Source organism: Arvicanthis niloticus, chromosome 11 (genome assembly GCF_011762505.2).
Source record: "Arvicanthis niloticus isolate mArvNil1 chromosome 11, mArvNil1.pat.X, whole genome shotgun sequence".
NCBI classification, from domain to species: domain Eukaryota; kingdom Metazoa; phylum Chordata; class Mammalia; order Rodentia; family Muridae; genus Arvicanthis; species Arvicanthis niloticus.
The window spans coordinates 34,181,325-34,198,246 of NC_047668.1; the positions used below are offsets into that span (position 1 = coordinate 34,181,325).

The window sequence follows — 16,922 nt, forward strand, 5'->3', positions numbered from 1 at the left end:
GTTAGAAAAAGTATCCGTATGACCTTGAACACTAGACCTGCTCTTCAGTGGTTAAGAATTAGTTGATGGCACGGATGAAATTGGTTGGTTTAGTGACTGGGATGGTAAAGTTAGTACTAAAATCATCAGCTGGGATGGTTAATAAATCAAGGCAAGCCGGGCGGTGGTGGCGCACGTCTTTAATCCCAGCACTTGGGAGGCAGAGACAGGTGGATTTCTGAGTTCGAGGCCAGCCTGGTCTACAGAGTGAGAGTTCCAGGACAGCCAGGGCTACACAGAGAAACCCTGTCTAAAAAAAAAAAAAAAAAAAAAATCAAGGCAAGGTTTGAGCCCTGATATGGTAATGAAGGTGGTAGCCTATAAAAACATTTCTTCCTTTCAGGGAGTAGATGCTACAATTAAGGCATTTAGACAACAGTGGAATTGGGAGCAGATGTCCTATGCAAGCTCAACCTATTTATTAGCTACTAATGGAGAGTGTGCCAACTAATGCCCTCCACATTAAGTAGTACATGAAACCAAGTCCCCAAAATCAGACTTTCTTCTTCACTCGGTAGCACACAGCCTCTCGCAGGCAGTTGAGAAGAGCGGTGTTTGAACCCTGGAAGAAAAAAAAAAAAAAAACATTCACTTTCAACAGGCAGTGACTTCTGTGTTCTGGGTTTTCCCCTGGGCTCCCCAGCCACTCAAACCACAGTCCTCTGGGCTGAGGCAGTGTGACCAGAACATGCTCACAAGCCTTCTCACTGAGTGTAAAGGACAGAAATGAAACTTCTGGGGCTTGAGTTGGGGGAGCAGTACCCAACCCTGATCCCCAAAAGAAGCACCTGTAGATGCCCAGTGTGCAACATGCTATGTACCCTTCCTCGTGAGCCAGTGTGAAGACAGACCTTTCCATATATGTTGCAAAAAAGGTAGTCACCCACTCCCACTCCCTTCACCGGCTAAATGAACTGTCTGAGGAATCATTTTGGTGGACAGTCTGCATAAGAGACTGATGCACCGAGCATTGGGAAGTGTGCTCAATGATGCAATTCTTTGTAGTATTTAGTAACGAAAGTCAACTAGTTACCGAGCACTTAAATCTCTCCCCAGCCATAGGAAATGGGTGGTACCATTGTATTCATTCTACAGATGAAAACACCGAGGTCCATAGGAGTTCATTGACCTCTCGGATTGTCAATAAGAAAGCCAAAATTTGAGTTCATTCAACCAGGCGTGAGGCCGCTGTTAGACACTGTTCCATTCTGCCTTCAACAGAGGCAGTAATGTCTGCACTCAAGTTTTAAATCTATGCAGTCAGTTGGAACCTGGACCTTCTGTTTACCAAGCATGGAACATGCCGTTAGGTTCATGGAAGACATTTCTTTCTCACAGAAGAGCCTGCATGTGAAAAACCAACAAAAACCCCAGTCATGCAGCCAGGGATGCAGCTCACTAATACAGTTCTCACCGGGTATGCATAAGGTTCTGAGTTCCCTCCTCAGCATCCTCCAGAAGATGATAGCTCATCAGGGTGGGGTGGCCTTCAAGAGACTCAGGACACCTGCCCCTTTCCCTTTGGGTATCTCTTTGGTCACAGGGATAGTTGAATCTACTTAACCATCACCTGAAAGTATTTACTGAGCACCTATGCATTGGGGTGGCAGTAACTTTATCTGAGCTTAATTTACCTCCTTGAAATTTCTCCACTACAGAGAGATTGACCCCGCAATGGGCTCACACAGCAGGAGATTTGCCTGGAGCCTCTAGTGTATAGAAGAATAGAAAATAATTAAAGATCAAAACGTACTTCTGGTTCCATATCAAAAGTCTGTGTGAAAAGCGCAAGAGTTGGCAAATTAATGAGTCTGTGGCCTGAGGTGAAGTCTGCACTTAGCTTCTGTAATTACCAAGAAACTCGAGATGCCTTAGTGGGTTGAGTAAGCAAAGAAAATGATTTCCGGGCATCAGAGGCATCAGGAATGCAAGAGCACTAATGTACTGGGGCTGCCGCTGAAACAGCCCAGAGTTGCTTTGGGAACTGCTTTAGCCCTTCTGCCATGGTGAGCAAAAAGAGATCTTGAGTCCTGGTAGGGGAGGAAGGAACTGACATGTCGGGTACACTCAGCCTGCTGTGCAGCCTGCTGTGCCTATATTTTATATAAATTGCCTTACTTGGATCAGAATAGTCTGGTTCATTTGACTAAACTAGGGTAAATATGTCTACCCTCCACTGTCCAGTGTGATGCAGGCCTGACCTCTATTGTCACTGTGGTCACTGTCCCACATGCAAATGTTACAGTGTTATGGTTCGAGACCATACCTGCATGCATCTCAACACTCAGTCCTGGGCTGACAGCATTGTTTGGATAGGTTGTAGAACCTTGGGACACACAGTACAGCTGGAGGACGCATGTCCCAGGCTCTTTGAAGGTTATATCTGTTTCTGATTCCAACCCGAGTTCTCAGATTCCTGTCTGCTGCAGCCACCTCAATGATAGACCTACACTTACCTACAATGATAGACTATCACCCTAAAGCCATTAGCTGAAACAAATCCTTTCTCCTGTAGGATGTGGGCATTTTGTCATAGTAATAAGTGACTAGTAGATACAGACAAAGTCATCTTGTGTTAACTGACAAAGATGGGAGGCTACTCCATATGTCCTCTCATTCCTGCTTCACAACACACTTTCATGTTTATTACTCTCCTATAGCACCATTCTCAGAGTCTCAGGACTCGTGACCGAGGTAGTCGTCTTCAACCTCTTTATCCATCTCCTATAACAGGGCATTGAGGTTACTGCCTTCTTGCATGATGTTCTCAAGAACGTTCTCTTGTAGGCAAATTCATGGAAAAGGTGTCCAACTTGTTAAAAGTTCAGTTCTTAGCATGGAAGTATCTGGGGGAAAGCATATAGATTCTTTTAAACATCAAGCTTTGAGGCATATTTCAGCCAGAACTTTTCACCTAGTTTGGGTGTACAGTTCTGAGTTTTGACCGATGTGATATCTGACCACCTGTCACGACAGTAGCTGTGTTATCTAGTGGTGTGCAGGTAAAGTCACACTGTGCTCTCCTATCACCTCTGATTGGTGAACAGGTTCTATCTGTAAGAAACAGAGAGGATAAAACCTTTCCATTGCGTGTGCAATGTTTCTGCCTTGCTTCACGTTTTGTTGGTTAGCTTGCTAATTCACCTTCTTCAAGGATTTCATCGGCTCTGGTGTCGGATAGTATGAGTTTTCCCCCATCCTTGCCTGTACTTTAGGATAGGACAGTCATGTGTCACATTGCATAAATGCTTTCTTTGTGATTCCCTGTTATTAATTGCTTGTATGTGTTTACATCTTTATAATTTCTCCATTTTTTTCTCTACCTTGGTAAAGCACCTTCCTAATCCTGAGTAGCTCAATTTTGGCCTTTTTATGTATAATCCTTTGGTTTATACATCTGGAACTTTATACATCTGGAACTTCTTTTGGCATGTCTCAGGGAGTGAAATTTTAACTTTATTTTCCCTGAATAATGAATCCATTATCCAGACCCTGTTTATCAAAAAATAGACTTTTCCCTCACTAATCTTCAAGTTTGTCTTAGTTACATCTCATAATTGTTAGGTACTCAGTTGTGTCTTCACACTTTTTATTCTGTTCCACAAAATTTCTAGTCTTTGTAAACAATAAACACTATTTCACCCTTCTGTTATAGCTTCAAAAAATTTGGGGGGCTTTTTGTTTGTTTTGTTGTTGGGTTTTTCCCCCTTAGAATTGGAACCAGAGATGGCTGTGAACCATCATGTGGGTGCTGGGGACAGAAAGCAGGTCCTCTGCAAGAACAGCCAGTGCCCTAGCTGCAGCCCCATGAAATGCTTTACCATCTGTTGTAGCAAGCACAGCTTCTCATTATTGTAATCTGGAAAAACATCTTCTCAGACCCTGACTATGCTGAATGAACTAAAACCAATACCTGAATTTAATTAGTGAGAAATTTTACTGAAATATCACTGCTTGTAGATTAACCCAAGTGTGATAAAGCTCCTGAGAGGAGCTTTCTTTCAGAAAAACATGCTATGTTATCTGTGTATTCACATTCTCCTTTATGTAACACAGTAGAGTCCTACAGTTTCCACAAGCGGGTTCTATACTGTTCCGCGCGCCTCCTGTGTCCCCTTTTCACCCGTGGAAGAGAAACACGAGAGGCAGAATTCGGGTATCACCACAGCGAGGCTTTAATCTGTATCAGCAGACATGAAAGACCGCGGAAGGGCCAAAGACAGGAAGAGGCACAGCTTAAATACACCCTAGAGTGACGTGTTCACTTCTGATTGGCTGTTCACTCATTACCCCATATCCCTGGGATAGGCAGTGACTTTTGGCGCACTTTTGCCTTTTTGCACCTGCGCAGTTAATTGTTTACTACTGGGAAGGACACGATGTCCGAGCCATCTTGGAATGGTGGATTACACCACCGCTAACAGCGGCTTCCTACACTATACGAGTTTGTGATGTGTTAATTCTAGGTACAGCATTATTGTTGTTATCAATATTCACAGCAGCTGTTGTTTTTAACTTTTCATGATCCTTGCCAACTAGTGGTGACTATTTACATATTTTTTTTAATTTCTTACTGTCTGTTTTCATAAGACGTTGGCATGGGTGGATACATGGTTCAGTTGGAAAGTACTTGCTGCGCAGGAGCGAGGACCCGAGTTCACCCTCCCTAGCACCCACACAAAAGACAATCATGGTGGCACAAGCCTATGACTTCCCAGGGATGAAAAGTCAGAGATGGGTGGATTCTAGAGATTGCTGAGCCCCAGGACCCAAGAGAGGCTCTGTCTCAAACAGTACAGCTGAGAGTGACTGAGGAAGTGACCCCAGGTCTCTGCATTGATGTGCACACACACAAATACACAAAACACAGTTTGCCCACAGCTGGTTATAATAACATGTGAATTTCCTTTCCCTCAGATGTCCAGGAAAATGAGCATGTCATTTATACATATTAATCATTTTATCTCCACTTTTCTGACTTTATACTTCATTTCTTTCTCAATTCTTTTTTATTTCCTGGCATCTTAATTTTTTAAAATTTTTAAAATAAAATCCAGTAGTTCACACTGTTACATTTTAATGTCATATTAATTTTCATATTTTATAGAAATTATAAATGGATGCTAATATAGTTATGGTCAGAAAATCTTACAGTTTGATCACAAATCCTATTTAGTATGGTATTGGTTTATTTGTTCATTTCTTTGTTTGACTTTTTTTTTCAGTATCTTAATATGAAATACTTACATTTATAACCATTAGTACAGTTTAACCACTATGCTATAGTATAGTATAACCATTAGTGTAGTGTAGAGTTTTCTGTACATGTTCTCTTCCAGGTCATGCTGTTTAGGTTGAGTTCTGATCTTATGAGACTTAGCATCCTATACCTTTCCCTATCCTTTCAAATAATGTAATGGCACAGGTGGGCCCGTTGCTTAACAGGAAGGTGTAACTCATTGCCTGCCAAAGGTGTTTACGGAGACAACAGCCTTTGAGTCTTTCTGCCTTTCTCTTTTGGTTTTGTTTAGTTTTGTTTTTCTTTCTTTTGGTTTCTTGAGGCAGGATCTCACTGTAGGCAGGGATTCTCTGGAACTTACTCTCTAGTTTAAGCTTGCCTCAAACTCAGTGATGCTCCTGCCTCAATGTCCAGAGTGCTGGGATGACAGGCTTAAGTCACCAATGCTTGGCTAGCTAGCATCACAGTTTTTAAGGCACTCTCTTTTGCTCAGTGTTGGGAATTTTAATTAAAATTCCTAAGTTCATTCGATACTTTAGAAAATCAGATGGTGAAAAGCAAATTCATCTGTTTCTTAAAATACAACAAATTGTAGAATAAATAAATAAAAGGGCTAAATTCCCTGCATTTCTTTGGATTTCATTAGCTCTTGGCAAACATTACTTTTACTCACATAAACCTTATTGATTCCAATATGGTGTTAAAAAATGAATGTCTCAGCCCTCTTCAGATAGGACAGATGTCTCTACCTTCGATTTTCTACGGAGGAACTTGACTCTGAAAGGTACAGTAACAAGTAGCATGGGACTTAAGAGTCAGCTGGTTTTCCTTGCACTCACTGGCTGGAACACACTGATGGGTGGACAAGATTATAAAAGTAGTTCATGTTCTTGTCACCTGCAGCAGAGACCTGCTTTGTTCACAGAGATTTCTCTTCGTGAACAGCACAGCCTAAAGTTTTCAGAAACCCCCGCTTGATCACAGCCAAAGGCACCATCAACCCAGAGCATTTAAGGTCCAGCTGGACCACACTGATAACAGCATGTCCTTCTCCTTTGCCCAGGATGTCTGCGTTAGGGCTTATCTAGCTCTTCGCCATCACACAAACCTGCTGATCATCTTGTTCTCCATGATGCTGATGACAGGGATGCCCCAGTTGACAAGCAAAGAGGACATTGAATATATCCGGGATGCCCTCATGGTGGGGAGAAGCGAAGAGGACGCCAAGAAGTATTTCCTTGATCAGATTGAAGTTTGCAGAGACAAAGGATGGACTGTGCAGTTTAACTGGTTCCTACATCTTGTTCTTGGCATCAAACAAGGAGAGAAACACTCTGCTTGAGATTTGGTGCTAGGGCCCAAAGCAATTTAGTGTTCTAAAGCTTTCAAACCCACGTGTCAATCACCAGAGTTAGATTTAAAATGCAATAGGACTCTCTGAACACTGCACTTCAGAATTACAGCTCTTTCCCCAGCTGAACTCTTCACCGAAGGAAAAAAAAAATGTTGACATTACTGCTGGTTTGGTTAATATTCAGTGTGAGGCTGCATTTTTTTCCCTCTCAGACTTCATGATGTTGAAGAATATTCTAAGTTTAAATAGCTTAGAACATTCTTGCTTAGTATGCCTGATGATCTCTTCTTGAGCATCTCTGAAAGTCCTTTAGTTAGAATAGTTGGCAATACCTGTTGTCAAGCGTGTTCGCCACGTATTTTGGCTCTCTTTGTGTTCTTTAAGCTCTTGGCAGAAAAGGGTGCAAGCATTGCTAAGCGAACTGCATTCTTTAAAGGATGTTTCCAAGCATCCCCTCTGTGCCCACAGATGTAGGTGATGTGCTAGAAACAAGGAGTGCAAGTTAGCCTTTAGAATACCAGAGTACGTCAGCAGTTGGTCTCCCACAGTGTACCACTGAGATGTCCAGACACTGAACACAATCTCTGAGCCTGAACCTTGACCCTCCCCAGCTGCTGTGTCTCAAGGGTTGTGGATATGAAAAATGGAGGTAAGACCTTTTACCAAGAGCGAATAACCTAGTACAGCCAGTGTCATCTTCTCCAGAACAGAAACAGGAAGTCACTAACTGGACTCTCGGATGCCTACAAATGCCATCTTTCCCTCTTGCTCTGCCTCCCTTAACCCTACCTCACTACCTCTTGTACTTCTTCCTGAACTTGTGGAACCTTCAAAGACAGCTCAAAATGACTTGAAAAAGAAAGTCTACTCATATAGGCTCCTGAGAACTACAGGTACTTATTTGTGGAGCTGCTCCATGGATTTTTAAAAAGTATATTATTAAAAGAGGAGTTCCAGAAAATATTAGTTTCTAAATGCTTTAATCTTACATTTCAAATCTGAAAGATTTTTTCTTTATTTTTTAATAGAAGACACCTGCTATCAAATGTATTCTAAGCTTATAACAATACTTATTTACACATTCATTTTTCAGCTTAAAGGACTTGAGACATCCCAGAGTTCATAAAGACAATCAAACCAATTTCCTTTGAAGTACTTTTTCATTTCTTAAATATTATGCTGTTTCTCATCAATATTGATCCACCTTCAAGAGAGATCATTAGATTATTTAATCAAATATTTTTAGCTATCATTAATTCCATAGGAAGAACAATGTCAAAGATGTCCATATTTAGATATTATTAGACATAACTCTTTTAATTTTTAAATTGTCAAAATATATACTTAAACTAGCTGGAGCCCAACCTTCACTTTGTGTCTACAGAAGCCAAGTAGCACCTAATTCTGCTATAAATAAGAACCATCAGGGACACTTTTAACATACCCCTGCGTTTTTAAATCATGGCACCTTCAGATTATAATTTCACTAGTGTGAGATGAGCCTGAGCATAGTTTTCTAAGTACTCTGGCTGAATCTAATATACATGCAGGGGAAGGAGCTTTATTTGGTCCATGATGGTATAAGTAACCCTGCCACCTTGCTCACTGGGCCTTCCCTGGCTCATAGCTATCTACAAAACAAAAACAAAAAACAAAACAAAAAAAAACAAAACAACAACAACAAAACAAACAAACAAACAAACAAACAAACCCTCATCCCTGGCAAGTAACTGTTCTAAAACCATGCTGTCTCCTGTACAGGCCATGCCCTGTGCTGAAATGTGTTTCTCTCTATGAATGTGAGTTAGATATTTTATAGCACTTCTGGAGTGTCATTCCTGCTAATATAAGAACAGAAAGAGTAATGCCGTCTAACTCCAAACGGAAAGCATGCTTAAGCTTCTGAAGAACCATACACAGACTTTTCCTTTCATTTGAATTGCTGAAATGATGATCTTGATGATAAAAAACAATTACAGAATACATCTACATTTAGCTTCTGACACCACATGCATACATATTAGTTCTTTAAATGAGACAGCCTTTTCATAAAGCTGAACTACATGGCGCCATATACTGGGTTTCCTTCTTCCATTTCCCAAAGAATGCAATTTCAACTCCATAGACTCTCATATAAGCAGAAATCACCTTCATATGTTTGCTACCTCGCCATTCCTGTGAGTGGTAGATTCCAGTGATTTCTACACCTTTGAAAATATTCTAGACCTAGGGTTCTCCTGGGTGAATACCAATATCTCTACCTTTAGTGGTGAGTGAAGAAAACATAGATCACAGGTCAGATGGATCAGGTCAAAGCAACTTATGTGTGTATCTAAGACTGACCCCCCCCCCAAAAAAAAAGACATAAAGCATCCACTGTACACTTGGTCCAACTTGACTCTACTGGTTTGGATGGTGCTCTGAAAAATGCAGAAAGACATAATGAATAAAATATATCAACCAGAAAATAGCTCTTGACTTGCAAATAAATTAAGTATAGTAAGTACATCTTTTTCAGGAGATGATGAGTTGGTTTGGTTTTATTAGTTCTTTGATAGTTGTGTACAAAGAGTTTTGACCATAATCACCCACTCCCCCAACTTCTCCCAGATTCACACCCCTTTCCTACCCACCTAATTGTGTCCTCTCTTTTTTTCTTCTTGTCCATCAAGGGCAACACTCTTAAAGAAAACTTCCTCTCCCAGCAACTATCAGTTGCCAATAGTTTTTGGCTGGAAATGGGATTACATACCTACCTCCCCTCTCCATGCTGGGATTTGATGGAGCTTGAGCTTTCATGGAGCTTGTCTTAACTGCTGAGAGTTCATGTGTGCAGCTGTCCTGTTGGGTCCAAAGGATTCTGCTTCCTTGTATTTGTTCAACACCTCTGTCTCTCACAGTCTCTCCAGTCCCTCTTCCAATGATCACTGAGCCTTGGGAGGAGAGGGGGAAGTATAGATGCCCCATTTAGGGCTGGGTATTCTGCAGGCTCTTATTCTCTGCACCATGGTAGTTATGAGACTCAATGGTGACCATCATCTACTGCAAATAGACACTGCTCTGATGTGGGCTGAGAGATGATACTAATTTATAGATAAAACAGTAAGTCATTAAGGGTCAGTATGAGAATTCTATAGCATTATTTGGAAGCTGTTAGTCCTATATTAATGATAATTGATTATAATCTTAAATAAAAATTAGAAAATACACTTCTGAAATTATTAGCAATTATGTTTAATGATATGAAAAAATTAAGTGAGCTGGGATTTCTTAAAGATTCTGTTGACTTATTTCCAATTTTATCCAACCTAATAATTCTTGTGAACACATTTGATTCTAGTCTTAGTGCTGGTTCACGTGTTCGCAAAGGCTCATTTCAGGACAGATGCCAGGGAATTCTAAAGCACATACGTGGCTAGCCCTATCTGAAAGCTAAGACAGTCTCCTGTATTTTAATTACAAATGTTAATTTAAATGAAAAAAATTGACATCTTGTGTATCTTTTAATGTTTAAACTTCCAAATGTTTCTGAAACTCATTTTAAAACTGAAACTTATTTTAAGAAGTCGTTATTGAATGTTCATTACTGAGGAACTGGGTACGCAACAAGATGGACTGAGTCCCAGTTCCTGCAGTGTTCATCAGATGCTGGTGATGCAGTGTGTGTGTGTGTGTGTGTGTGTGTGTGTGTGTGTGTGTGTAATATTTGTGCATGTGTATGGGTTCCTGTGTATACATGCACATGTATGTTCTGGTGCATATACATATGTGTACCTGCATGTGCAGGCCAGTGGTAAACACTGGGTGCCTTCCTCTATTACACTCTGTCTTAATTTCTTAAGACAGGCTCTCACTGAAATGGTAGATCACCAACTGGCTTGAATAGCTGGCCAGCAAGCCTCAGAGGACCTCCGGTAACTGTGATCCATTCTGCCCTCCCCAACCCTCTTATCCCATGCTGGGGTTATTCATGCAAACTGCTGCAGCCTGCGTTTTTTTTTTTTGATGGAATACAAACTCAAATCTTCATGCTTGTGTGGCAAGCACATTACTAACTGAACCATCTCCCTAACCCCAATGTAGTATTGTCAATGAGTTTCAGGTCAATGGTTTTCTTTGGGGAGGGACAGCACCCGAGCTCACACACACCAGGCAAGTTTTCTATGGCTGAACAACAGTCCACGTGAGCAATATATTTCTTAATAGGTTTGTTGTGAGTTGAATTTTGTCCCACCCCCAAGACATAGAAAATTAGAATATTAAAATAGAAATTCTAGCTCCAGTATCTGTGTATGTAATTTTACTTGGAAACAGATTATATATACATCCAAGTTAAGATGAAGTTGAATGAATGATATCCTTAAATACAGAGAAGTGACACACGGGGCAAGGACAATATTGGAGTAAACCTTCTGCAGTCCAGGGAACACATGGGTAAAGACACAGAGGATCCTCCCTAAGACCCTTCCTCGGATCCGTGGCCCTGCCAACATTTTGATTTTGGCGTTCTAGCCTCTAGAACAGTGGCAAGATCTATTTCTATTATTTTAATCCACCCAGTCTGGGATACTTGGTTCTGATATCCTTAAGGTACTGATTCCAAGTGAATAACAACATTCCATGGAATTATATTGGGAGTGTCTCGGAAGTTACATACCAATTTCATTGATGTTTTCTGCTATTGTCAGAAAGACTTAAACATATATAAACTGTGACAACAGTGATAATGATGAGAAACTCTAATTCAGTGGGTAAAAAATAAATACTTCTTGAAAATATTGAGTTTCCAGAAGAATGAAATGTGTGTGTCCAGTATCCGTGACAGCAGACCCAACACATTGTTTAATAAACATGTACAATCAAAATAACTCACATTCATCTTCCATCAGCAATGACTGATTACTGGCCATGGCTGGTGCTGACTTGAAGGAAAGGGTCCTCTGTCACACACCAAAAGCTGTGTGAGTCCATAAATCGAGATAGGACAGTTATCAACATTTATCAAACTTACTGTATCTATTTTCTGTCTCAGCCAATCCACATCCAAGCATTTGTCCATCAGAAAGGATAAAGTGCTTGAAGACTAGTTGTCAGAAATAGTTGTCAGGAGCTGGGGAGATGGCTCGGTGGATAAAGTGTATGCTGTGCATACATAAGGACTTGCGTTCAGGCCCCCAGCACCCAAATAAAAGTTGGGCATCAGAGTGTGTCCCAGCACTGAGGAGCACAGGGGTGGAGACAGAGCTCTCTCTGGCCACTTAACCAGATCCTTTAGCAGAATTTCATGGTGTTCTCTTGCAGGCTTCACTGCAGTCAGGGGAAAATGATCAAGATGAGATAATAGAATAGAACTCGGTTCAGCCAGATGTCACTGTAACCGGCACTGAACCAGAACTTCTAGAGTCTGTCCCAGATCATTTTACTTTGGGCATATTTAAACACAGCACAATTTTGGGGGGGAAAAGTATTCAGATAACAATTAACTCAGTCCCAAGTGCACAACAACTTAAGACCTGTTTGTATTGAAGCTTTTCGTAAAGTACATATGGCTTCATCCGAAAGATGATTTCTTGTTGACTTAGAAACAATGTTCAAGCTTTTCCAGCCTCCGCCTTGGACCCATGCAGTCACCAAGATGTTGATGCCTGAGAAGAACTGGATTGCCATCTATGAAGTCCTTTATAAGGAAGGCGTAATAGTTGCCAAAAAAGATGTCCAAATGTCCAAACACCCCCAACAAAAATGTGTCCAGCCTTCATGAAGGTCACAAGTCTTGAGACTACATGAAGGAGCACTTTTCTTGGAGACATTTCTACCGGCACCTTACGAATGAGGGCATCCAGTATCTCTGAGATTACCTGCACCTACCTCCGGAGATCATGCCCGCCACCCTGCATCACAACTATCCCAAGACTGGCAGGCCTCGGCCCAAAGGTCCAGAGGGTGAGGCCTGCAAGATTTCTAAGAAGGGAGGCAGACAGAGACATCTACAGGAGGAGTACTGTGTGTGAGGAGCCACATTCACCATTACAAGATGGCGCAGGCTTCTGCTTCCTGGTTCTTCACGGAAGCTTTACTTGAGAATGCTCCTGCCCATGGCGCGAAAACTGAGTATGACAATTGGATGAAAGATTTGAGCCAATGAGGGATCTGCACGTCTCCCAAAGCTCTATTTAAGCAGCGGGCTTTCTGAGCTCGGAGTCCTTCCTCTTTTCTCCATCTTGAAGAGCTGTTCAATAAATGCTGTCAGAAGAATCCTGAGTGTGGCGTTCTCCTTATCAGAGAGGTAGTGCGTCGCAAGTGGTGCCGAAACCCGGGATGAAGCCGAATATCTCGGAGTTTTGACCAGTCACGAAGGACCCTGTTGGCTCGCAGAGGATTCAGAACTGACAGTGCGGAGAGTATCAACTTTAGAGCTCCAGTAAGCGGGATACAGTGGAAGACACCCTGCGCTGGAGAACCAGTCCGACTGACAGAGCCTCAGCCTTTGAACTCCAGTAAGCGGGATATAGTGGAAGTCACCCTGCGCTGGAGAACCAGTCGACTGAAGGAGCTGGCTGAATTCGGAAGTGAAACAAAGGTGATTGCATAGTAACAAAAACGGGGCAAGAAAAAAAATAAGCAAAAACAGATGAAAAAGGTTTTAAAGATGCAAGGAGTAAATTGCAGGCTGCTCTGAGTCAAGAGAGCCAAACAGATAAATAAAGGTTATAGTAACGAAAATGGGGCAAGAAATAAGTGAGTAAAAACAGTTGAAAAAGGCTTTAAAGACACGAGGAATAAATAGAAGGCTGCTCTAGACAGAGAGCTAAGCAGAATGATAGTGTTAATTGATTTAACTTTCAAAATGGGTGTGATTCTGAGTTGTATAATATTTTTCTGGATAAAAACTCAATTTAAAGGTTTTTCTGGTTACTGGCTTAAGGAAAGGCTAATTTGGAAAAAAAGGTATTTCTATGAGTTTTCTGATGAGGTCATTAAGGTAGTAGTTATGTCTTCCAGAATTATATGGATCAGACATGACAGAGGTAGGCCTCCAGAACACTAGATTTCAGAGAATCAAAATAATTATCTTGATACTAAACCTTGTTCTGAGATTTGTATATTGCAGAATACACAGCTTTGGAGAATGAATCTTATCACCTGCATGTTCACTGATGCCCTGGACTTCCAGCTGGATGCAGTTAAGACAGACTTCAGATGCTTATCAATTTACCCTTCCTCTCATTCCTCTTCCAAAAGTCAACGCCCATGTTCAGCTTGAAGAAGTTAATGAGGAGTTGGCGCCCCAATTCCCTGGACTTGGGGACTGAGGTGGTTAATATTAGGCTGTCTTTATCTGTGACGATTGCGGATTGCTATCGTCCAGATCAATTCTACTCGCTTGGATTTCCCCTTGACCCAGGGACTCTCCTCATGGATCTCTTCGGTCTTTTCTTACTTTAAGGAATGGGTGGGGGTAGGGTTAATTGGCTGCATGATCTTTGGGGGAGTGCTGCTTACCCTCTGGTTGCTCTGCAAATTCAAACATCAACATCAAAAAGATAAGGTGGTGATCATGCAAGCATTGCTTGCCGTGGAGCAGGGAACATCCCCTCAAGCCTGGTTGAATCTGCTTAAACAATGAGACACCATCACTTAATAGGATATCCTGAGGGCTTGTGTTCCCATTGCACCAGGTATCCTAGTGGTGGTCCTCCACACTTCCCGGGGCTCAGGTTCCCATTGCACGGGATAAAAGGTGTGGAGGGTCTCGTACTGTTTAACTGCCTTGAACGCCTATAGGTAGAACGGTGGGCTAGATCGGCAACCTAACAGTCCTCAATTGTTGTTGCAGTTTAATAAGGAAGGGGGAGATGTGAGGAGCCGCATTCGCCATTAAAAGATGGCGCAGGCTTCTGCTTCCTGGTTCTTCACGGAAGCTTTACTTGAGAATGCGCCTGCACATGGCTCAAAAACCGAGTATGACAATTGGATGAAAGATTTGAGCCAATGAGGGATCTGCACGTCTCCCAAAGCTCTATTTAAGCAGCGGGCTTTCTGAGCTCGGCGTCCTTCCCCTTTTCACCATCATGAGAGCTGTTCAATAAATGCTGTCAGAAGAATCCTGAGTGTGGCGTTCTCCTTATCGGTGAGGTAGCGCGTCGCAGCTGTGCCCCTGGAGCTGACAAGAAAGCTGAGGCTGGGGCTGGCTCAGCAACTGATTTCCAGCTTAGAGGCGGCTTTGGTCATGGACGTGGTCAGCCACCTCAGTAAAGTTGGAGATTATGTTGTATTGAATAAACTTTAAAGAAAAAAAAAAAAAAAGAAACAGTGTTCAAGATAAAGTTCTAAGGAGAATGAATGAGGTAAACATAATGCCTGTGGGCAACAGGATTGGCCTGGCCCTAAGATAACATAGAAGTCACTTGGGCTGTTGTAAAGTGCAAGTGACATCACTTTTAAAAAATGGATTTATGGTCTAAAAGCCATGCTCAGAATTTAGGAGAAGGGGTCTGGGATATATAAATACTGGCAGAAATGGGCAGAGCCTGTCTCATCAGACAGCAAAGGATCACCAGGTTGTCAAACTCCATCATTCCTGGCATCCTAGGAAGAGCCAGCTGTGCACCTCAGTCCGCTGAAGAGGTAAGCTGTGTGTTAAACTTTCCGGGCTTCTCTGGTGCTTCTCTGTGTGCACAAGGCCTTTATGGCCTCTGCAAATCTGTAAGCTTCAGGTTGTAAAAGACCTGGTCTTTTAAAATTAAGATGAAGAGTAATAAAGGATACCTGATGTGTAGATTAGAGTCTACACATCACATGTACACACACACACACACGCACACACACGTACGTATACACTCACTAATAAGTTAAAAATAATAATAATAAAAGAGAATAAAACAGTCACCATAATTCTTTCTAATAACTAAAATTTGCAAACAGCCCTAAAAGGCTCTCCACAGGAGATCAATTAGCTAAGTGCCATTGAATTATGAGCTAGGGGTGTAGCTCAGTTGATTGTGTTTGCCTAGTGTGCATACGGGTGTGCTCTGCTACTTAAGGAGTTTGAGGCCAGCCTGTGCCAGATGAGGCCAGCCTGTGCTAGATACCTTGCCTCAAAAATCAATTTAAAAATCCAAGTGGTAGTAAGTATGTGCATACATAAAAAGTTTGGAAGAATCCATGCACACCACACTGATGTTTGTTTGTTTTTGTTTGAGGGTCCTAGAGAATTGAATCTAAGGCCTTACACATGGAAGACAAGCCTCTACCAATAATCTGTATCTTCAGCCATTTTAATTTTTTTTTTATTTCAATATATAATAACGCTAAGTTACATGAGCTTGCCTTGAACTCACGCTGTAACCCAGGCAGACCATGATCTTGGGATCTTCCTGCCTCAGCCCCCTGACTGTCTGGGAGCTGTAGTTTATACTACTATTGGTGATTTTTTTTTCTGTGCATTAATTTTTTTTTATTTGGATTTTGGGTAGTTTGAGTTTTCTAATCAGGAGGAAGCATTAATATTTTCATTTTGAAAAAAATGATGCAGTCTGCATGACAATTGTCTCTTTGTCTCTTTTAACGTAGATTGTGCCTAACTAAAAGCTCAGAAAACAACAACAACCAATAAACAACAACTAGATTTGAAGCCCATATTATCTATCGAGCAGTGGCTCAAAGCTATTGTTGGAAATTGGGAGTTGAAAACAAGGGCCTTGCCGGGCAGTGGTGGCGCTTGCCTTTAATCCCAGCACTTGGGAGGCAGAGGCAGGTGGATTTCTGAGTTCGAGGCCAGCCTGGTCTACAGAGTGAGTTCCAGGACAGCCAGGGCTACACAGAGAAACCCTGTCTTGAAAAAACAAAAACAAACAAACAAAAAAGAAAACAAGGGCCTTAACGTTTCCAGCCTTATCTCTACCTGATGGTTTTCACTCACCACTGAAATTGGCCTTAATTTCTGTTCAACTGTAACAGTGCTTTGAAGAAGGTGGGCTTGCTGTGAGCCTCTATCTCAGTCAGGAGAGTCCTGCTTGCTGCAGCTCTTCTCCAGCAGACCTGGTGCTGCCTATGGGGTCATGCTGAGCTCTTGCTCACATCTGAAGTCCCCTGAGGAGGTGCAAACAGCCTTGTTTTCACTCTTTGTGAATGTCAGATTCTTTTCTAAGCATTTGCTCATTAACACAACTGAGTAAATCTCCCTGCCTGCTGCTTTAGTAAGAATTATCCCTTCTGTGGGCTCTATGTGGTTCTGAGTCAGGGGGACTGTGGCCTATCAGGGAATGAATGCAAAGGCCACTTTGGAGC

At 41.9% G+C, this 16,922-nt stretch overlaps 1 protein-coding gene and 1 pseudogene across 3 annotated transcripts in view; both read left to right on the forward strand.

Annotated features, from left to right (window-relative positions):
• The window catches only part of Pik3cg (phosphatidylinositol-4,5-bisphosphate 3-kinase catalytic subunit gamma), a 35,710-nt gene extending 25,526 nt beyond the window's left edge, over window positions 1-10,184 (forward strand). For all 3 annotated transcript variants that reach the window (XM_076942011.1, XM_034514250.2, XM_034514252.2), the window contains exon 11: window positions 6,342-10,184. In XM_076942011.1, coding sequence (XP_076798126.1) covers window positions 6,342-6,620 — 279 coding nt within the window. In that variant the 3' untranslated portion in view covers window positions 6,621-10,184. The remainder of the gene's footprint in view (window positions 1-6,341) is intronic.
• A 144-nt stretch (window positions 10,185-10,328) lies between these two features.
• Window positions 10,329-14,906, forward strand: LOC117717205 (small ribosomal subunit protein eS10-like; annotated as a pseudogene).
• The last annotated feature ends 2,016 nt before the right edge of the window (window positions 14,907-16,922 follow it).